Genomic DNA, 24,293 nt, shown 5'->3' on the forward strand with positions numbered 1-24,293 from the left:
CTGTCAGTAGGTTTTTTATAGGTTAAAGTTCCTTCGAATAGTTATGTTGTGTGACTTTATAAGTAAACACCATTTTTCGTTCATTTTTTATTTTGGTTTATTACTATAAATATCGTTTTTCCTATAAATTAATGAAAAATTCCTGCAAAAACCCCATATGTCAAATGAATAAATGTCCTTCATAAATAAACAAAAGGAAAAAATAATGTTATTTATATTGTAAACTGTGTGTAATCATCAAAATAATAAATCACTAATTTGAGAATTTCCGTAAACTTAATACGGTTCAATTAAATAACTTTTTTTTTAATATCTCCAATGTTGTAAATAATGACAACTAGGGTTTTTGCAAAGAACGCCTCAATTACCCCCATTTTAGCGATTTTGACAGGAGTAGAATTATTATTCTCTATAGAGATATGGGTTTGTCGTATCGCGAAATCTGCCGTCGTGTTAATTGTACGGCAATGCCAGTTATACGAGTGTGTTGTGTGTGGACAAACGAAGGTAGAGGAAAACGAAGAAGACCAACTGGTCAACCGAGGCGTACCACAGGGCGTCAAGATAGGCGCTTTAGGCTCCTGGCTCTGCGAGACGGTTTTGCTACTACGCGTCAAATCGCTGACCAATGGTTTGGAGTAGAAGGTAGACTTGTTATTATACGTACCCTATACCGTAGAATTTGAGCCTTTGGACTGATTTCATTCTGCCCACGACGGGTGCTTCTTTGACTGCGGACCACTGTCATCCACTTTTGAATTGGTGCAAAGAACGGCAGCATTGGGTGGCAGAATGGCATAACGCAGCATTCAGCGATATTTTGTTAAGGTATGCATGATGGTCGTAAGATGATAAGACGCCTCCGTGGAGGACGACGAGATATCGGGTTTGCTGTTGAGAGGCATCTACACAGGACAGTTGGAGTAATGGTTTGATGGCTTCTCGCCTATGGTAGCCCATCACCACTTTTGTTTATTCGAGGCAGTATAACAGATGCGCGTTATGTTAATGGCATCTTACAAACCACTTTACTGCCTTATCTAGACGGCCGTCGAAACGCCCTTTTTCAGGTACACAACGCACGTTCCCATATTGCTCGTCGAACTATGGACTTTCTCCAAGAAGCTGGCGTTAATTTTATGCCGTAGCTACCCCGTTCACTGGGTCTAAATCTTATCGAACATGTGTGGGATATAATGGGGAGGAGACTGTCCACTTTGCACCATCCTCCACAGACTCTGGCACAGTCAGTCCATGATATTCAAGTTGCCTAAAACGTGGTGCCACAAGCAGACATCGATCATCTCATTTTCTTAATGCCTAGACGTGTACAGAAGTGTATTCAGCTAGGGGGTCGCCAAGCACATTATTATTTTTTTTTATTACATGTCAATAAAAAGTCTTGCCAATGTTATCGTTTCATTCTTGATGAAAATGTAAAATGTTGCCAAAAAATTATGTTCCAGAAATGATTCCTTCTGAGTGTAACCCTTCTAATGTCACTGAGCATACATCGATCAATCTTTAAAATATTATCTATCTTACAATTTTCTCTGATTAGCATAATATTTCGTCGTTTCTTCATTTATGTTTAGTCATCCAAGTTTCGCTTCTTTTGTCAAAGTCATCAGTGAGCTTTCTCAGCTTTTTTTGCCCCTTGTGGTTATTATCGTGTCGTCAGCGTATCCTATAATTTTTATAGAGCTTTGTAGCATTATCTTGTTGTTCCAGATTTTTTAATGGATCCATCGAGTGCTGTGTTAAAAGTGTTGATTTGTGTTCGACTGCCATAATGTTAAAAAAATGAGTCACTACTGCCACGAGTCTCCCGTTGTTATGCCTTTGAGACAACTACGGTGTGTCACGCAGCTGTTATCAACAACAAAATGGGACACAACATTTGTGTCTCACAACAGCCAACATGTTTTAAAGAAAAGTTGGCACCTTGTCAATCTCCTACTTCTATATTTATAGTTTCTGTATTTCCCTTGTCTGCTATTGCTTCTGCTAGTTTCATTTTCATATTGTCTTATCAAATCATTTTGCTGGTATATTAATATTTTGCATTTCTAGTAAGAGTCAATGTCTATTTACAAAGTCAAAGGCGTTCTGGAAGTCTAAAAAGGTTGGTGTAAATTTATATTATGTTCGCAGCACTTTTTCGTCAGTTGTGTTATAAAATGAATGGCCTCTATAGTCTGTTTTTATTTTATAAGGCCTTGTTTTTATTTTTCGTTTATCTATTCTGCTTTTAAGATAATTTTGATAAAAAGGGACCTTTACGTTGTTTATAAAATGAAAATTTATAGCTTAATGCAAGTTTAAATTTAGGTTTTCTTCAACTTCTTTTTATGAAAGCGGGATTTAAAATGGCAGAAGAGGAAAATAATAAATGTTTTTTAACAATAGACAAAACAATTTTTGTTACAAATTAGTGCTACAATTTTTATATTATTTTTTCTCACAGAACCCCAAAAATTCGCAATCTTCTCGAGGCGTTGTGTCGCTAAGCTCGTCGTAGATTTGATCGACTAGTGGAATCAATTCTTTTTCGCAAAAATCTCTCAATTGTCCTGATAAAGCTTGGCAAAAAGCTGTAAGTTCTTCTTCAAGATCCTTCTGTAAAAATCGAAATTAGCTGGATTATAATTGGAAAAAATTTGAAATACTTATAGTAGGAAAAATGAAAAATTACCCATGAGCGATCATAACGTGTGATCCAAAATTATTGTTAGCAAAGGTGGGTCTGAACGACAGAGATAGCTATACAGGGCATGTATATTCTTAATTCAGATATAGTTTCCATTTTACGTCAACTTTGCAGTGTACGTCAACTTAACAAGAAAAGCTAGGTTATGTAGAGATGTTGGTGGTGGACATATACAGCATCTTCTATGATTGTATTTATCAACGATAACTTTTCGTTTATAAATTCGCAAAAGTGTGTGTGTTATTGCGTTGCCGCTCCTGAAATAACTAGAGGCCACCTAGCGATGGATTCCTATGTAGTTTTGTCTTCTGAATCCAAATCTCAAAACGGCAGTTGCTATCTCTAACCATCTTCGAGATATCCGACCTCAAAGTCGCCATTGTGACGTCACAAGCCTCCTTTAAATTGTCATTTTCTTCCGACATAGAAACGTCAACTCTACTGTGTTTTCGTTTGACGCAAATAAACCTCAACATAAAATTGGAATGTCAGATAAACAAATTTTATTTATTTATGTAATGTTAAATTACAGTTCACTATTTTCAAGGAAAACTGTTTATTTTGTATTTATTTATTTTTATTAGATATCAAATCTATATTATACGAGGTAGGTATGTCAAAAAATATAAAATTCGATCAAGATTAAAATGTCTTAATTTTTCACAATATTGAAAAGTGTTATTATAAAAAGTTGTTTGGAGTTAAAGATTATGTTCTAATATGCAATTACTTGTACATCCTTCTAAAGATAAAAAATATTTGAAAATTTTTCTCAAATTACGAATACCAATATCATTTTGATTCATAACTCTTTTATTATTAATTTTACGAAGAAAAGTTATTCTTCATAAAAAGATCTTCATGGTCTAAAATCTTAGATGCAATCATCATATATCAAATTTTATCAATTTTATTCGAGGTATGTCAAAAAATATGAATTTCGCTCGTGAGTAGAGTACCTTTATAGTTCACAATATTTAAATTAGTATATATGTAATTGCATATTAAAACATAGCAATTCTTTTTATTTTTAATTACAGTTCTGTGGTAAAGGTTTTGACTGTTTTTTATGTTTTATAATGTTAATCAAAATTAATTGATAAACCAATGATTTAAATTCAGATTAAAAAAGATATACGTAATTTTTTGCACGGCTAGTTTTGATCCCAATAATTGTGGATCGCTGGATATTGTAGTTATTAAGGTACCCAGGGTATTATAAGGATAATAACGCTTGAGGTCAATGGTGTATATACCGAGGGCCTTTGGCCCGAGGGATATACGTTGACCAAAAGCGTTATTACGTATAACACCCGTGGTGCCGTCAACGTTTAATGTCCGACTCAAGTATTCTTTATATGCAAAAAATTCGAATGACTTGTGAATTAATTAGTTTTTCAAATAAGTACATTTTACCAGCAAGAGTCGTAACGTAATTGTGGTAACCATAGTTTTACTTAGGTTCTTATTTGTCAACTTGAGAGTTTTCAGTATTTTTCAAAATAACGCCCTAGGGGATTATACCATAATTAACTGACTTCGAAATCATGTGATTATTTGTCAAATAGTATACCAGTCGGACATTAAACACATTAATGTCCGACTGGTTTATTATTTGACAAATAATGACATTATAACGAAGTCTATTAAGTACGATATAACGCCCAAGGGCATGTTATTGAAAAATAATGCCCTAGGGCCTATTAAATTTAAATAACGAGTTAAATACTGTCAAGTTGACAAATAAAAGTCACACAATTAAAACGTCTCACACAAACAACTCACACAATTAAAAACTCACAAGTAAAACTATGGTTACCACCATTACGTTACGACTATTTCTGGTAAATGTACTTATTTGAAAACTAATTAATTCAAAATTCATTCAAATTTTTTGTATATAAAGAATAATTTAGTCGGACATTAAACGTTGAAGGCACCACGAGCATTATAATAATAACGCTTTCGGTCAACGTATATACCTCGGGGCGAAGGCCCACGGTCTATACACCATTGACTTCAAGCGTTATTATCCTTATAATACTCTTGTTACCTTAATAACTATTTTTCTATGTTCCAGAAAATAACGAACTAGTACCAGTACAATAAGAACAGCTTATATAATTATTACATGTACATGCGTTGGCCATTTTTTTTTTTTTTGTTAAACGGAGACAGAAAAATACAGCGTGTTTTGTATGTGCGTCCATGGGTAATCTTTCATTTTTCCTACGGTAGTGCTTTTAAATAAGTATACCTATTAATGATAATATTTTTTTTCTACAACCGTGTTAAAAATGCAATTTTTAGCACTCCATATAAGCGTTAAAAATGTTACTTTAAAGCACTAGTGCTTTAAAATTTTTAGAGCACTGCAGTTAAAATGAATTGTGAAAATTGTGTCAAATTGTGAAACGTCAAAATATTTATATTTCATTTATTAACATTAACATCAATATTACAAGTTGCGCAATTTGAAAAAGGTGGTTTAAAAGATTTTTTAAAATTTAAGCTAGAATGCATTATTGCATTTTTAACACGTTTGTAGAAAAAAACTATTAAAATTTGTTAGAATATACAACAATAAAAGTAGATATTATTATTCTATAGTTGTTATGATTTACGTATTGACAGTATAGGCAGTTTTGATGTAATGTCAAGAAAAATATAAAAACAGAATGTCAGTCAAGTTCAAGTAAAAGTTTTTGTAGATATTGTCCTGTAATTGAGAATGAATAAATTATAATTGCTGATATATAAGACGTTTGTAGAAAAGATAATGTATGATATACGTGTTAAAATGTACATTTTTAAGGCACTCATGTGAATTGCAGGATTCACTTCGCTCATTCTGCAAATTTTCAAATGCGTGCCTTAAAATTGTACTCCTAACACTTATATCATAAATAACTATTATTCTGAATTTATTTTAAAGCTAATATATATGTAGTAGTTAAATAAAAAAAGGGATTATTATATGCAATTTTTGACACAGATATTATAAAGGAAATAAAAGGCAATCAACCGAAATATTAATCATGGTAAGTACTGAAAAAACTTACCAATGGAAGTTCTTCTTGTACATATTTCTTGAGCACGGTTGACAATGATACGCAGCCATCACATAAGAAGCTGAAAAAATTACATTTGAGATATCTGAATGAAGTAAATGAAAGAAAATTAATTTTATAAGAAAAAATATACCCGAAAAATATAAATTATGTAGTTTTAAAAGCATTTAACCCACAAAATATACTGCTATACATTCAGATGTTGACTTTTATATATAATTGCTAAGAGTTCTGTCGAAGAAGTTATTTAAGAAAATAAAAACAGATTTAAAGATAAGTATCGTAATTAATCGCAGCCATACCATTTTCTTGGATCTTTTAACCAAGATAATAATCAATCATCTTTTTAATCAATCATCATATTTATATTTCTACTTTTTTGGCATCTATTTTTAATATTATACGTAATAACCTTTCTTTCTTCACAAAAACAGCCTTAATTACTTAGATACTTGTTGTGAAACTCTAACATTTGAATAGTCAAAATGGTGCGCAGATTTTAAATTATGGTGTACTAACGCACCCGGGTTTTTCTTATTTGCACAGTCAATTTTATGCTGCGTTAGTCGTTGTTTGAGCAATTGTGAAGTTTGGCCGCATAACAACTCTGACAATCTAATAAGAGCAATCAGATATGGGACGGGGGTACATTAGACATGAACAAAACCGAATGTATTGAAAAAACAGAAGGTTTATTAGAATTTAACGAACTTTAGCCTCAACAAGTGAATTATTATCTATGCATAATATTATTAAAATTTACTGATACACTTTTAAAAGCAATTTCACTAGATAATCCAACCTTGAGCACTTACGGATATGAGTGTAGGCACCTATTGTTTTGTACTATCTTCTTGATATTGTTATTTATAAGTGATCTAATCTACTGATACACTTTTGGACCCTGGTGTTATTACCGTGTAGTGTACTATTTGGTGTTCCGATTAAAAAAAATTGGTGCAACTATAGTATGCGGTCTACCGCTATGATATGCCGACTACCGCTATGATATGCCGACTACCGTCGTGTTTCTGCTATCGCTTGCGGTCTTCCTGTGCTGCCTAAACAACACACTAATCTTTTCTCAGAAGGGGTTGCATACAATAATGAAAGGCAGCAAACCGTTTTTAGACAAATTTTTTATTGCTAGGCAATAATAAACATTTTCAGGTATATACAATGAACTTTTTTCTTTACTATTATACAAATAATACCATAGTCTTCAAGCTGGCATAACTTCAAGCTAAAATCATTGACTGCCTTTATGTTAAGTTAAAGTGCATAAGGTTTTTCTTTAATAATAATTATGCTGTGATGTTTTTTAAATAATTATGTTACGTATACTTTTTTTTGTAAATAGCCGGGGTGCAATTTTGTATGTTTTCCTCCAAATGTTTATTACTTCCGGATATGTAACTATTGTTTTCTTCAAGAATATCCTTACATTTCATTATTGTGCGCGAATCCTTCAGGAATTTTCAGATTCCGATCAATACACTGCACACTATAATAGAGCTACATGCACACGTAGACAGCATCCTCGGGATAGACCGCATACTATGAAAGTACCAAAAAGTTGTTAAAAAAGCGATTTGGTGTATTAATCATAATCAATATAAACTGAAAATTATTAACCACTATAATCTTTGTTGGATCCTATAAACAATTTTTTTTTTGATAATGTTACTTACTCATTGTTTTGAGGGGCGCTTACGGTTAACCCTAGAAAAAAAGTATTTTAATGATTAAAAAACGTTTTAAATACTATTTTAATTGCGAGTAAATTACAAATTTAATTTAAATATTTAATTAAAAAAAATAGTTTAAAAAACCTACATACCAACGCAAACCAAAAGAGCCAAAACTAAGATAGTGTTCATTTTTGAGAATTTTGTTGTAGAATAATATGTATCGGTGGTTCAGCTTTATATAATAAAAATCTTGGAGCACTTGCAAATAGGACCACTTGAATAAAAAATCTTGCATCACTGATCCTCTCCCTATCGTCTCACTGGCTTACTTATCTTAATCATCCTAGACATCTTAATTTTAAAGTCAAACTGATTATCAAATACTTGTTCAAATTCCATAATTCTATTAAATAAACCTGTAAGCTAACTTGTTCCTGGCTCTCCTCATAATGCTATCAAAATTTTTTCAAAAATATCGTCTGTCCAACTAATTTTCCTTTCTATATTTTTTGAAGTACTTGAACCACCCCCCGTCCCTCTCGTTTGATCTTTTAGAGACTCTTCGTTAATTCAACTGTTTTTCTATCTAATTCTTTATTTAAGTAATTGTCAAAGTACTTTTTCAATATGTTATTTTGCCATAATTTTCGTGAATTAGTATTCCTTTATTTTTAGCTCCGATACATCTAATTTGATTAAAATATTTTGCTTTGTTTGCTCTGTGTTTGACTGTTCTATATATGTATGTATCTTTGTTTCTACTTTACTTTTTTTTTATTTAGCTTAATGCCTCGACAACTAATGACCATTAGCATGGTACAGTAATTTCGCAATCAAATAGTGTAATGTGTAGTGTGTGTTGAGTAAATTTCTTATTACTTAGTAAAGTCCACTTCATTGTCTTTACAAATAGACTTTAATTGGATCCGAACGTCTGCGGTACCTCCGGTGAATACCCCATGGGGTCCCTCCCACGAGGATTAAAACTATTTTCATTTATTAATTTTTAGTAAATGAGAAATTTCCTAACCATCTGAGATTCGAACTCGCAACCTTTGGATCCAAGGGTAGGCTTTGTTACCACTGAGCCACAGAGGTAGGAAAGAGTTATTTAAAACTGTGCAATACGCCAATGTCCAAAATATCAGAAGAAAACGAATATTACCGGTCAAAAATATTTTTGCCCGTTTTATTAATAACAATTTTTTTTTTTATTTATTTTACACTTTCTAATACTCATATTAATGTGTTTAACAATATTTCAAAATTTCGCATACTTCTTGAGGCGTTTTCCAGTCGGTGAGTCGGTAGTAGATTTCGTCGACTTTTGAAATCAATTTATTTTCGCAAAAATTTCTCACTTTCATATCGTAGAAACGTTGACATAAATCCTCTGAGTCTTTTTCAACTTCCTCCTGTAAAAAAAAGAGTTTTTTATTATAATTGGAATACAATTGAAATGTGCTTTCAAATAAATATATCACTAATATTTCCACAAATTTTCCATGTTCGATCAGTACGTGTTGCCAGTTCGGACATACGGCACTGAAACTTGGGCTTTTAACAACAGAGTAATCCACAAACTTCAAGTGACTCAGAGAGCTACGGAACGGAGAATACTCAATAATAAGCTCAGTGGTCGCAAGGCCAATGAAGATAAAACAAAACATTCAAAATTAACAGATGTGATCCAGAAGATTGATATGTTAATTGCCAGTTGGAACTAGGCATGACATATAGGAAGAATAGAAGACAACCATTGGACAAAGCGAATTTCCGAATTGCGACCAAGTTCAAGCAAAAGAAGTAGAGGCAGACCTCAAACAACATTGACTGATGACATCAAGCGAACGGCTGGCTACAAAATGGATACAAAAAATAGCAAAGAGATATGAATGGGTACATCTAAGCCATCTAGGCCTGAAATCCTAAAAATCGAGATAGAATAATATGCTATAAGGAACACTAAAGGGGGCAAAGCTGCAGGACCAGATGAAATTCCTGTGGAATTGTTGAAACTTATAGACAACGACACACTTGAAATAATGGTGAACCTCTTTAACACAATTTATAGAACAGGCACCATACCAAAGAAATGGCTCTCCTCTACTTTTGTCACAATGCCCGAAGACGAATAACGCCAGAGAGTGTTCAGACCACAGAACTATAGCATTGATGAGCCACACACTAAAAGTATTTTTAAAAATAATTCAGAAAAGAATATTTAATAAACTAGAAGAGGGCATCAGCGCCACACAGTTTGGATTCAGAAGTGGACTGGGAACACGGGAAGCTTTGTTTGGTCTGAGTGTATTAATGCGGAAATATTTGGATGTGAACCAAGACTCTAGTAGGTTTCATAGATTTTGAGAAGGCCTTCGATAAAGTCAGACAACAAAAGCTGTATGAAATCTTAAGAAGCAAAAACATCGACAGTAGCGACATTAATATCATATCCAGGTTGTACTGGGAACAAACAGCAAAAATGAAGGTTGATAATGAGTTAACCGAAGAAATTAATATTCATCGAGGTATGCGTCAGGGTTGTGTGCTTTCTCCACTACTATTCAATATATATGGCGAAACAATATGTCAGAAAGCGCTCCTAGAGCAAAACATTGGTATGAACATTAACGGAGAGTTAATTAACAATATACGATACGCTGATGACATGCTAATAGTATCAGATAACCTAGCAAATTTACAGTATTTGATGGAAAACATAAACACTCATCCCAATAAGTATGGTCTAAAACTGAATATCAAAAAGACTAAATTCATGATTGTAACGAAGAAGCTATACACCAATGTGAATTTAACCATAAATAATCAGCCAGTTGAAAGAGTTACGTCCTACAAATATTTAGGGGTTTGCTTCACTGATACTAATGACCAGACAAGAGAAATCAAGAGGCGAATAGAGATAGCGAGACAATCGTTTGTTGAAATGAAAAAGTTCCTATGCAGCCGGGACATAAATATAAACTTCAGAACAGGAATGTTAAGGTGCTGTGTTTTCTCCGGTCTGCTGTACTGCATGGAAGGTTGGACACTGAAAAAGATAAACATTAAAAACATTGAGGCATTCGAGATGTAGTGTTACAGGAAAATTTGGAAAATACCATGGACAGAAAGAGTAACAAATCAAGATGTTTTGCTGAAGATGGGAAAGGAATTCGAAGTCATAAAAACGATACAAACAAAAAAACTGGAATATCTAGGCCACATAATGAGAGGAGAAAAGTACTCTCTGCTAAGACTCATAATCTAAGGAAAAATCTCGGGAAAGAGAAATATGGGACGTAGGAGGATTTCCTGGTTGCGAAATTTAAGGGAGTGGTATGGGTGCAGTTCAATACAGTTGTTCAGAGCTGCAGCCAACAAAGTTAAGATTGCTGTGATGGTAGCCAACCTCCGATAGGAGACGGTACTGCAAGAAGACATCTAAGGGAGCCTTACATGACGATGATGATTTGCCCCGTTCCCCTTAACGCAAAATAACAAAAATATTATATATGTATTATTATGCTCTATATTTTCTCCCAGTTATGAGATTGATCAGTAGAGCTCGAGAAATATGCAAAATGCATATTGAGTGCATATTTGCATATTTTGCATAAATTTTATAAATGTATATGCATTTATTAAAAGTGCATATTTTCAGATATATCACAATATGGACAAACATCTGAGGAGACAAGTAATGCAATTGGTAAAGTTGGTATTAGCAGAATAGGACAATAGGCCTTAATGGACAGTAATGCGATAAGTCGATTGCTGGCAGCATTAAATAAAATCATAAATCTATACTGTTTTTTCCCGAAAGCTTAACAAATTACCAGAATTTGTATTAGCCAAACACAAATTGCAATCGTCGGTAGTTCTGTCCTGTCCGTATTTAGTTAAGGCATATTTTAACTGTTTTTTGTGCATATTTTCATGCATATTTTAGGGTTTTTAAGGGCAAATTTCCCGAGCTCTATTGATCAGCATCTTATCAGTTCAATTAACTAATTAATTATTTTAATTGCTACTCATGGAAACAAAACCACAATTTAATAAAACTTTTCATTAAAAAATATTCTCAGGGCTAATTTATTCTAATGTATTACCATTAGTTTGTGGCTTCTAGTATTTCTCGTTGCTTACTTTATCCAGGACAAAACAAAGAAAATAAATATGCTCAAAATCATATAAATTTTATAAATATTATTTATTCATATACTATACCATAAACATAAGATTCAAAATGTATGCTAAAACTTTGTTCTCTTGTAAAAATATTTTATCTACTAAAAATACATAATCTGTACAAAGCCTATTTTACTTTAAATCAGGCCCGAGGCACTACACAATTTTCGGATCCCTAAATATAATTTAATAATAATAATAACTTTTTTAAATGTATTAATTATTTAATAGAAATATAGTTCCACAAGAAAATAAAATTTTTATTAACAATAAATAAAATTTATATTTAAACAATTAAACATTGTTTAAGGGGATAGGCGCAAACTTTCGCCTTCAATTCTATTTAAATTCATTCGTTTTTTCGAAGCCTGAAAAATGAAATCTTTGATTCTGCGTCTAAACTTTTATGAAATATTTTTTAGTTTTTTGAGGATTCGAAAAAATGAATGCATTTAAAGAGCGTTGAAGCCGAAAGTTTGCACATATCACTTAATTATAATTCTTATGGTTATCAGTTATCATTACCTGTTCGTAAAATGAAAGAATTTTGAAAATTTGTTTTGGTATTGTAATAAACATAGTTGTTTGGTGATCTTTCGGGGCCCCATTCAAATACGGGCCCGAGGCAGGTGCCTCGCGGGCCTAGTGGTAAAGCAGGCCCTGAATCTGTAATTCTACCCTCTCCTTTTCTTTTAACAAAATTTTATTTAAATATTTCGGTGGACTGTTCTTATTATTATAAAAAAGAGACAAAGTTTAATTTTTACCTTTTAAATAGATTACTTATGTCCTCTATGAATTTGTGAATGAATAAATTATGCTGTAAAACTGTTAATTTGACAAAAAACAAATATGGTAGGTAATATCAAACAAACTCTCTCTTTTCACAAATAATCTGAGTAACCTTATCTATCTTCTTAACTTTTTCTCATGGATTGTGTTGTCCTCGTTTCTCCCACACGTGCTCCTCGGATGATGCAACTGTTCTTCCTGTCCAAACTGTTTCCCAAAACAAAACAGCACTCGCTTGAAATCTCTCCTCAATTTAGTCTCTGACTCGATACATAAAATATCAAACTTTATAATTCCAAGATTTTTTCTCTCAGCTCGATATCTTGTGCAAAATTGATACAAACCGGCTACTCGTTCCAGATAGAAAACTGGAATCTATTCGAACACAAGGAGATTTTACTTCTCGACTCGATCACCATTTCGTCTTAAGAGAAATCTGCTTACACGGCCACCAAATTTACCTCTTTACACAAAATCACTACTTTCCAAACTGGACTGGCTTCTTCAGATCTTAATTATACAGTCAATATTTTTACCTCATCAAACTCAGACTCCACCATTCTATCCTCCCTCCATCGGTCTCTTTCTCCAATCAGAAGCATTCTCTCAACATTACCTCCCTACTTTCATTTATTAAGAAAAATAGTGTTGTATAGAAATTTTCTGTCTTGTCAAATTTCCAGGATATATTAAAATTAACTTCTTTCTTATATCCTAGAAAAAACCCTCTATTTTAAAACTAAGCAAATATTTTTATCGTCGTAGCTTTCGAGAAAATCATTTAGAAACGTTCTATTGTTCACTCCAACCGCTAATACATCCACTTTCTAAAACCGATCGTAATTTAGTTCCATTGTTTTGAATTGTTAAGTCCGTTCGTAGAATCTTTATCACTACACTTTTTCTCTTTACCACGAAACACTGCTTACGACTAATTATATTATTTACAAATTTTGGCTATATAGAGGTTGATGAATATTTACGATCTCGTCGTCTTTTACATAAAATGAATTCTCTAAATTTTCCCCATAAAATTATATAACAGTATGTTAAAGTACTTGAAATTCTTACCAATGGACGTTGATTGAGTACGTAGTTCTTGACCATGGACGAAAAACCTACACAGGCATTACAGTGGCTGAAACAAATTACATTTGAATATTATTATTTTTATAATTGACCTAATATACTGATTTTTGAAGAATGAGCATCAGACAGAGAATTGAAATGTCGCATTGAGCAAGCTCGATAAGCTTTCGTAAAATTCAGGAAGGTACTGACCTGTTCAGAGTTCGATCTTCAACTGAGACTAAGGTTTACTAGGGGATACATATGGTCGGTGCTGCTCTATGACGTAGAGGGCTGGACACTCAAAACCAGGCATATAAATAAACTTTCGAAATGTGGATATACCGGTGTATCCTAAAGAAACTATGGACGGCGAAAGTCAAAAATGTAAACGTCCTTAAAAGAACCAACCAAGAACGTCAACTTTTCGAAACCATCAAGAAAAGGAAAACAGCGTATTTAGATCACATCATGCGGAATAAAAAATACCGGTTCCTTCAACTTATAATCGAGGGTAAAATTGAAGGCAAGAGAGGAATGGGCCGCAAGAAAATGTCCTGCCTCCGAAACAAAAGGCAATTAACAGAAATTAACGGCATTCAATTTCTGATACATATTGCAAGAAACAGAGAGTTAGTGGAAAATAGGATCGCTAATATCCATTAGTGGATTGGCATCATAGGAAGAAGATACTGATACACTTTTGAGCGCAGGTATTATCATATTTATTGTAGTGTATTTATTTGGTGTTCCGTTTAAAAAAATTACTAATAAAGTGACTTTTTAGACTAATCCATATAAAATGAAACTGATTAATTACGACAAGCTTTGCGATATCATATACACAACTTCTTTTTCTTTAATGATACTTACTCACTAGTTTGGGGCGCACTAACGGTTAAACCTAGAAAAAAAAGTAAAAATAAGTTAAAGAATCTCTTAGATAGTAGTTTAAATGCAATAATTATTAATACAGCATTAATAGACAGACGGAAATATAATGGCAAAAATCCTAAAAAAATAATAAACTAAAATAGGAAAAAATAGCTAAGAAAATAATCAATATTAAAAAAGACAAAAAAAACACTAGAAAATTACAAAGCATAGGTACCAATTTTGGGGCGCACTAACGGTTAAACCTAGAAAAAAGTGAAAATAAGTTAAAAAAAGCTCTTAGATAGTATTTTAAATGCAATAATTATTATTAGTACAGCATTAATAGACAGACGGAAATATAACGGGAAAAATCTTTAAAAAATAATAAACTAAAATGGATAAATATAGCTAAGAAAATAATTAACATTAAAAAAGCAAAAAACACTAGAAAATTACAAAGCATAGGTACCAATAGGTACCAAAAATCTTTTCTAAAACCTACTTACCTACGACGCAAACCAAAACAGCCAAAACTAAGGTAGCCTTCATTTTTGAGAATTTTGCTTTAGAATAATATGCCCTGATAGTTCAGCTGTATATAATATAAGATAGTACAATACAATATAGTACAAGAGTACTTACAACTTAGGAACACTTGATTTAAAAATGTTGCATTAGTGATAGTCCCCCCTATCTCCTCACACTCATATTTAAAAATATTACTTATGTGATAACATTGAACAACTTATTGTAATACAATAAAGAAATCTTAATTTTAAAGCCAAACTAATTATCAGATAATTCTTATCCAAATTCAATAATTCCATTAATTAAATAAACGTGTTAGCTAACGTCTTCCTGTCTCTCAAAATTCTCTTAACCCTTACATAGAAATATCATCTTTCCAACTGCCTTTCCTTTTTATATTTTTTAAAGTAGTTGAACCTCCTTCAATTTCCTGCCAAGGTCACGTTTTAATTATGTATCGTGATTTTAATTGTGTACTTTGTCATCCTGACAGCTTATGATTGTGAAAACTAGCAGGTCCTTTTTATGGTAGGGGAGCAAAATATGTTAAATTATGTACAGTCACTCGTGCGATTTGGGGACATATTGGGGTGTAAAGAGTTGGTCCTAAAACCAAAAAAAGTTAAGTAAAGTTTTCCATTTTAGTGCGGACTTTCCATTTTTAATTTAATTTTCCATTTTCAACAAATAATTTGATGGATTCGATGGTTACTTGATTTCTAAACATCCCGTATTTAACATTGGTAGAGATACATGGATGATATACTAGTATGCTTTACAGGAACTAACAGACAACTTGACCAATTTCTATCATACATTAATTCACTTCATAGTAATATTGAGTTTACAATAGAAACAGAACAGAATAATTCCATAAACTTTCTAGATGTAACGATTACCAGACTACACAACAAACATGAGTTCTCCGTATATCATAAACCTACCCATACTGACACAACTATACACAATTCATCATCCCATCCTACACAACACAAATTAGCAGCCTACCATAGCATGATATATAGACTGACAGAAATTCCCATGACAAAAAACAACTTCGAGATAGAACTAAACTTCATTAAACAAATAGCAGTAAACAACGGCTATAACGAACAAACAGTTAACAAAATTTTAAATCAAAAACTCCATAAGAAAGCCCTGAAATTAGGGTATCCACCACCACAGAAAGAACCCAGTACCTTCTGCTCTCTCACATATACTGGCAAGAAAACAACAAAAATAGCCAGATACATAAAAAGGAAAGGAATAATTCCAGCTTTCAGAACTAACAACAACTTAAGCAAATATATTAAGAACAATAAAAGCCGAAAGAGAAAGCAACTACAGAGTGGTGTGTACAAACTAACTTGTGGTGACTGTCCGAAAACGTACATCGGTCAAACTGGCAGAACTTTTGACAAACGGATAGCAGAACACAAAAGGGCTTTCAACAATAGAAAAACAGACACTTCTACATACGCACTTCACCTTCTAGATCATAATCATTCTTTCAATGAAGAGTTTCAAATTCTGCATATCCAAAATAAAGGCCTTAAGCTATCTTTTTTAGAATCTATGGAAATTAATAAACTGAAAAATACAGACATAGTTCTGAATGACCAACTCGAGACAAACAGCTCCCCACTCCTCAACCTCTTCAGTTAGAGACTTAAAAAGGCAAACACATTGTAAATTTTATCACTTGAGAAAGGCACTCTGTCGAAACAGCTGTAGTCACATAGTTGTAAATAATAAATTTTGTGGAAGTATAGAAAACAAATTTTTCAATGTTTTATTGTGAGATTTTCAACAAATGTTTTTTAGAATGTATAGTAGCAATATCTATCTATAATTCTAAAAAATGTCTCGAATAAAAGTTACTTATTTTTACATAATGAATTCAAATCTGCAATAAAAAATAGGAGCTCCCATTTAAGATTTTAAAGTCACCCCCACCTCCGTGGGGGCTCGTGTTTGGTGCCTTCGATAGATTTTTCAAAAATATTGAATAAGTGTATTTTTCAGTTTTTCGATATGATATTCATTTCGCGAAATATCGCGGGATTCGTATTTAAAATATTAAATTTACCCCCCAACCCTCTCCGTGGGAAGTCGTGTTTGTTATCATTCGATAGATTTTTGAAAAATAGTGAGTACGTATTTAAGAAGAATTTGACAGACAGCCTGTAGAGTAAACGGAGACAGTAGCAGCAATGGTCACCAAAATATCAAACGAGGAATTGGCTCAAACAATAAAGAAAGGAAAAGCGGTAGGACCAGATGATATTCCTGGGGAAGTATGGAAAGCATTGGGAGAGACAGGAACAAGGTGGCTAGCAGGTCTATTAATAGATTTATGCAAGTTGGACAAATGCCAGACGAATGGAGAAGCAGTATACTGGTACCTGTTTACAAAAACAAAGAAGATATACAACAATGTACAAACTACAGTGCTATAAAACTGCTTAGCTACACCATGAAAATATGGGAAAGAGTAATTGATAGACGGATACGTGAAGAGACCGAAATATCCGAGAATCAATTTGGCTTTATGCAGGGCAGATGCAATTCAACAACAGATGCAATTTTCATTATAAGGCAGCTGATGGAAAAATACAGGAGTAAAGAAACAAACGCTCATATGGTATTCATTGATCCTGAGAAAGCATATGATAGAGTTCCTCGACAGATTCTGTGGTGGGCACTCAATAAGAAAGGAGTCCCTGGTGAATTTGTTAAGGTGAGGGATATGTATGAGGGAGTAACGACTAGTGTCAGGACAGGTGTGGGAGAGACTGATAAATTTCATGTGAAAATAGGATTGCACCAAGGCTCTGTGCTTAGTCCGTATTTATTCTCATTAGTTTTGGACCAGATAACAGTGAAACTACAGGGTAACATTCCATGGCGCTTAATGTATGCTGATGATGTCGTGTTAGTAGGAAATAGTGAAAGAGACTTATAACAGAAACTGGAACAGTGGAGGCAAGCCTTAGAAGAAAAAGGTTTAAAACCTAGTAGGACAAAAAGGGAGTATTTGGAATGTTCATTTAAAGATGGAGTTACTACAAATAAAACAGTGTTTTTGGATGGTAAACTGATTGTAAAAAGCAACTAGTTTTAAGTACCTGGGATCGGTATTACAGAGTAATGGAGAAATAGATGGAGATGCATGCAGTAGAATTAGGGCTGGATGGATGAAGTGGGTGTGTTGTGTGACGGAAAAATTCCAATGAAGCAGAAGGGAAAATTCTATAAAACAGCCATAAGACGGCTTTTTACTTCACTTCATTTATTATGGGTTGCTACTTGCTAATTTGCTTATAACACCTTTTTAATTTTTTTTTAAACTTTTATAATAATATTATTATTACTAGCTAATAAGTCAATAAAATATGTTTTCAACGAAAACTTTTCGTTTATAAATTCGCAAAGTGTGTGTGTTATTGAGTCGCCGCTCCTGCAATACTTACAGCATATTTATCAATGGATTCTTATGCAGTTTTGTCTTCTGAATCCGAATCTGAAAACGGCATTTCGATATCTCTAACAGTCTTCGAGATAATCCACCTCAAAATCTAAAATGTGACGTCACCATTCTTTTAGTTTCCGCCGACACTGACACACTAAACGTCAGCTGAAATCGTTTATAGTAGGCTAGTTTTTTTAATCTGAATTTGTTAAGCAAAGCATAGGTTATTTACATTTGAGTTTGACATTTCGTGAATGTCAAACTAAATTTTAAATTAAGTATTATTAAAATATGACATTTGATAGTGAATTTTATTTTTATATAAAATATATACGATGTTCAAAAATACAATTTGAGTATATTTTGAAAGCAATAATTTATTAACTTTAAAAAGGTTTATACGAGTATACGGCCTCCCCTTTAATGGGACTACCTAGTGATAAATGGACTGTTCCATTTGTTATGAAATAAAAATTGTGATTATAGTCGGTTCGCTAAACTCAGACAAAACTGGCTAGTGATTTTAGTAGGTATTTTTTTTTGTTTTTTGCCAATTTTGCCAAAATTGGCAAAATTACTAATTATTTAGTAATTATTAACTATTTAGTACTTCTTTTTTTTTTGCCAAATTAGCAAAATTACTGACTAAAATCACTAGCCAGTTGTGTCTGAGTTTAGCGAACCGAGTACATGAAATGTTGTTTGGAATAAAAAATTATGGTCCTATATGTGCAATTACATCCTTCTAATGGAAAAAATATTTAAAAATGTTTCTCAAATTATGGATACCAACAACATTTTCTTGTATAACTCTTTTATTTTTAGTTTGACGAAGAAAAGTTATTCTTCATAAAAAGCATTTCATGGTCAAAGATTTATGATGCAACCAACATATATCAAATTTTATTATTTTAATAGAGGTATATAAAAAATATGAATTTCGATCAAGAGTAAAGTACCGTTATAATTCCCAACATTTAAATTAGAATGATATAATTGCACATTAAAACTAATTTTTAATTCTGAAGAACTTTTCATAATAGTAAATTTTCCATATTATGAATTAAAATACGTAAATAAACAAAGTTTTCGTTTTGATAATGCTCACATTTTCAGCTTGTTTTATAAAATATACTTGTGTAACTCAACACATTGTTTTGTTTATAAACAAGCAGATCACAGAAAATTTTTAAGTGGTTGTGTGAGCACCCCACGTTAAATAAACTTCTTGGTTTTCAAGGTGTTAGTTTTAAGATTAATTATTTTTGACAATTCATAAAGTATTTTCCGTATTTTTTAGATTTACCAACGCTATCAGATATTAAGACAATCCCATCGGTAAATTTTGGTGGTTCAAATCCTTTTCGTTTATATAAATTTCTATAAATATAATCTTGTCTTTCAATTGGCTCGAACAATACGTGCAGGTACATCTGTTAATAATACCTAAGAGAGAGTTTTAATCTTTCTGTTCTATCCGGAAGTTCATGATGTCTTCATGAAGTCTGACCCAAGCTGTATTTGCTTCGTAGACACTCAATAATTAAGGTAATGCAGCGATAATCAATGCAGCAATCAGCCACTGTTCTAATCATTTTATATTGATATTGTGACGATAGTTTAATTTTGTCGTCTAGAGTACCCTAATGAATTAAGTAAAACGTGTTTTTGTACCGTCTTGGACGATATAAAAGTCGGATCGAAAAGCCTAGTTGATTATTATTCTTGGAGCGTTGATCGAAGAATAATAAACAACAGCGAGGTATAAGAGGTGAATTAAAGTAGGTAGTAGTTCCCGACTATTTTCCGCTGTCGTTTTGGCGAGCTGAGCGAATCCGGCAGTTTTCTCTTACCTATCCTTTTACCTATCCTTATACGAGCGGTGATCGTATATCCCTAATATGTCTTTTTATCTGGCGAGCTGAGCGAGATTATCTTTCTTCAATTTCCATATACATTCATGTCGTATTAATAAAAGCAATTTCTATTTCACGCGATCGTCAAAATCATTCATTCATGTACAAAATATCGTCACATCGACCCGAACCGAAAGCTCGATGCGTAGATTCTAAATATATTTTATTAACGGAATAAACGAGTAATTAAGGCTAATGATCCTATCTTTTGTATGTTTTGATTCCGAATAAAAATGTCTTAAAAAGCGAACTCTTTTCTTAGGCTGATTTAGTTACCTGGAGCAACAGCGCAACGACCTGGTTAGAATATATATCTATAAAATCAAACTGCTTTTTGTAGTCTTCTGGTTTTCTTCTTTTTATTTTTGCGACACGACGCTGTCTATTTTCTAGTAAGTTGTCATTCCATCGTTTTCGTGGTCTCCCCACTGATCGTCTTCCTATTGGGGGACCGTCTCTCACCATCCTTACTACCTATTTGTTGTCATTCGGCTTACAACAATGTGGTCGTTCCATTACATATATGTGATCATTCCATTCTATTCTTCTGTTTCTTACCAAGTTATTAAGGTTATCCACCTTGCATCTCCGTCGTATATCTGCACTTCTAGCTCTATCCCATAGTGTCTTACCATAGATTTTTCGAAGTGTTTTCACCTCTGCTCTTTTTAGCATTCTTTTAGTCCTGTCTGTGTCTGGTCGTATTTCTGCCGCGTATGTCATTATTATTAGTCTGATGACCGTTTTGTAAATTTTGCCCTTAACTTCTTTCGATATTTTTATTTCTTCATATTGTTTTATTCAGACAACCGGCGGCTTTTTTGCTTTATTCACCTGATCTTCCACTTTTGTTTCGAGCTTTCCGTAGCTAGATAGTGTGATGCCTAGATATTTAAACTCCATGACTTGTTCTATTATTTGACCCTTCAATTCTAATTTACACCTTATTAGATTTGCTGTTATAACAATGCATTTAGTCTTTTTAAGGAGATTAATATTTATATAAATATATTCTCCTCCGGAAATTTTCTAGCGGTTATATTAAACTGGTGCAGCATACGTTGTAAATCATCTTCACTTTGAGAGATTAGTATTGCGTCGTCTGCATAGCAGATTTTTTTAAGTTGTTTTTCTCCCATTTGGTATCCTTTTTTTGTTCTTACGTTTTTTATTATTTCACCCATGAACAGGTTGAACAATAGAGGACTTAGGGAGTCTCCCTGTCCTAAGACAATTGCCAGCTTCAACTGGGTCAGTTAGTTCTTCACCTACTTTTACTTCTATTGTTTTATTCTGGTGGATATTTTCGATCGTTTTAATTATTCCTGGAATTACTTCTCCTGCGTACAATAAATGCAGAACATCCTTTAATTTGAGCCTGTCAAATGACTTCTTAAGGTCCACGAAACGTATAACGTAAACTATTTTTCTAGTCTATGACACATTTTATAGTTTCAGAAGAAAATGATTGTATTCTGTTTACTTTTCTATTAGCGTTTTATTAACCCGGCATCCGAGAGGTGAACTTTTTGCCACTAAAAGACAGGTGGGGTGTGAAAAACCGCAGAAATTGAAAGAGTTGAAGATTCTCAAAAAATCTCTTTACGTTTAGTTGTCTGTGATGTCTGGAACGTCAACATCTTAAAGCTGGTTAGGATAGTCACTATCTACACTAACATTGTCTATTTCTTCACTTACTTCCGAATTACTCTTGTCAATACATTCGTCACTGTCTGCTTTATCCCATAAGACCTGAAGACGTGTTTATTCTCGTTCGTAATTTATTTGAGTTTAGACTAATAAAAAAATATGTTAAAATCTGTAATAAGTATTATTCACTTACCTATACTTACTTATTTATAGGAGTAGAACAAAATAAAGAAAATTATGCAGAAACTACAAAATCAGAAACGTGGGGCGTGACCACTTTCAATCCAAATGTACTTGCTGAAACTAGACAGAAGACTAAAAACTATGTGTCAGCGCATATAGACTAATATACAATAGAAAGCTATATAGCCGCTGTGGCCACTACATGCAAAATCTCCTTATATGCTTTAGGCGCTTCAGAATTGTTGGGGTGTATCACACCCCACCTGTCGGATGCCGGTTTAACTTCTATGTGGTCAGTCGTTGCATATTTGGAGAGGAATCCTGCTTGTTCGTAAGTGACAGACCCATATTGTTGCTGAAATCTACATAATTTCATTATATTCCATAAAGGTAGATACCACACAAGGAATCTCTTGTCATTACGATAATAGCTTATTGACAAGAGGTTACTAACTTTTATGGTACCTTTATGGAATATAATGAAATTATGTAGATTTCAGATTATGAAATTATGTAGATGCTTGTCGCTTATGAGAGATTATCAGATTATCTAAATATTATAATTCCTGCTTCCTTTGACCTTGGCTATTTGTTATCGATTATTGTTCTTCGAAATGAATACATTTAATCATTTTTACGTAAATAATATAATTGACAAAAATACCTGTAATCTATACTGATCTATATTAATATTTCGTTCATTTTAGGTTAGGTGCTACCCTCTATATTTCGGACTCTCAACTGTAGTTAAAATAAGTATTCCAAAGTTTTAATAAAAATGTAGATTTCTACGTATTTTTAAATCAATCACTACTTGAGCAGAGAAATCAGCCAATATAGTACTCTACATTACGAATAATAACATCAAGTGATTTTAGCGTATTGATGATAAGGATAAGTTAACAGTAAATTAAAAAAATATAAAAATGCCATTTAAAAATATCGATAGACAAATACTTTTACATTAAATCCGCAGAAAATCATGAGATAGGGCCTTTAGGATAGGGGTATGACGAGGGTAGATAGATATATAGATAGATAGTTTATTTAGCTTTAAGTTACATATTAATGTTTATAGCAAGTCAGTAAATAGTTATATGGAAGTATAGAACAAACAAAATTAAGTATTTAAAACATTAAAATTACATATAAAAACATACAATATAAACAGAAAACGTAATACAAATTAAAATAATTAAAGTAATTGTGGTCATTGTGTTACAGCTTGGGCATTCACACCATCATAATACTCACCCAGTGTATACGGACACACGGTCACTAAGTTATCTTTAACTTTGGTTTTTGTAATTGCATTACAGAGAATGTAATACTGGCTCAAATTTTGCTCATTGTAACCCTAGGATATTCTCAGAAAGATGGTTTTACACAGAATATAACAGACATCTTATAAAGACCATTAATCGGCTGAGAGCCAATCATGCTCTTACGCCATATTACATGCATAGAATCGGCTTGTCAGATACTCCCAATTGTATTTGTGGCAAAATCGGAGATCTAACACATGTCATATTAGAATGTCATTTAAACATAAATAACATAAACGACCTTTATAAGGAATTAAAAGATTTAAAATATTTTTTCCCAATAAACCTTAATACTTTAATATTTACAAATGATATGGAAATTCTTCATCTCATTTCTTCGTGTTGTGGCTATATCGGGCCTTGTTTCTGATGCATATGTCGTTATTGGTCATACATTGAAGGATGAAATCAATGAAGCAAAATGGTTGGATAATAATGGCCAATCAAGCCATGGGCCTACTAGGCTTGATTGGCCAAATGTTATTATTATTGAAGATATTCTTCTTTAGCGGCGAATCGATTGAGGGTAAAATTTGATTGTTCCCCGCGCATGCGCACACCGACAGTATGGTATTAGTGGTTATACGGGCTCTGATTGGGTGTTGAAATTTTGATATGATCTGTCAATAATTGTTCAATATGGAGGTTATCGGCAAACAAAAATATTGTATAATATTAGTTTTTATTGATGTGTGGACAGAAATAAAATCAAATTTATAATTATAGTGACTTTTTAAATAGTTTTGAAAAGCCGCAGGTACGTAATTCTAAATGTTTCAGTTGGAAATACCTAATAGTTTCAACACCTATCTATTTGAAA

At 32.7% G+C, this 24,293-nt stretch overlaps 2 protein-coding genes across 2 annotated transcripts; both read right to left on the reverse strand.

Annotated features, from left to right (window-relative positions):
• Positions 1-2,367: 2,367 nt before the first annotated feature.
• LOC114329034 (uncharacterized) lies at positions 2,368-7,897 on the reverse strand. The gene is made up of 4 exons (XM_028278043.2): positions 7,622-7,897; positions 7,473-7,503; positions 5,773-5,842; positions 2,368-2,619 (listed from the first exon to the last, which is right to left on the reverse strand). The coding sequence occupies exons 1-4, from the start codon at positions 7,659-7,661 to the stop codon at positions 2,452-2,454; spliced, it is 309 nt and encodes a 102-aa protein (XP_028133844.2). The 5' UTR covers positions 7,662-7,897; the 3' UTR covers positions 2,368-2,451.
• Positions 7,898-8,633: 736 nt separating this feature from the next.
• On the reverse strand, positions 8,634-15,289 carry LOC114329035 (uncharacterized). The gene is made up of 4 exons (XM_028278044.2): positions 14,906-15,289; positions 14,397-14,427; positions 13,527-13,593; positions 8,634-8,887 (listed from the first exon to the last, which is right to left on the reverse strand). Exons 1-4 carry the CDS (start codon positions 14,946-14,948, stop codon positions 8,723-8,725), a joined length of 306 nt encoding a protein of 101 aa, XP_028133845.2. The 5' UTR covers positions 14,949-15,289; the 3' UTR covers positions 8,634-8,722.
• Positions 15,290-24,293: the final 9,004 nt, after the last annotated feature.

This window comes from Diabrotica virgifera, chromosome 5 (genome assembly GCF_917563875.1).
Source record: "Diabrotica virgifera virgifera chromosome 5, PGI_DIABVI_V3a".
Classification (NCBI taxonomy): domain Eukaryota; kingdom Metazoa; phylum Arthropoda; class Insecta; order Coleoptera; family Chrysomelidae; genus Diabrotica; species Diabrotica virgifera.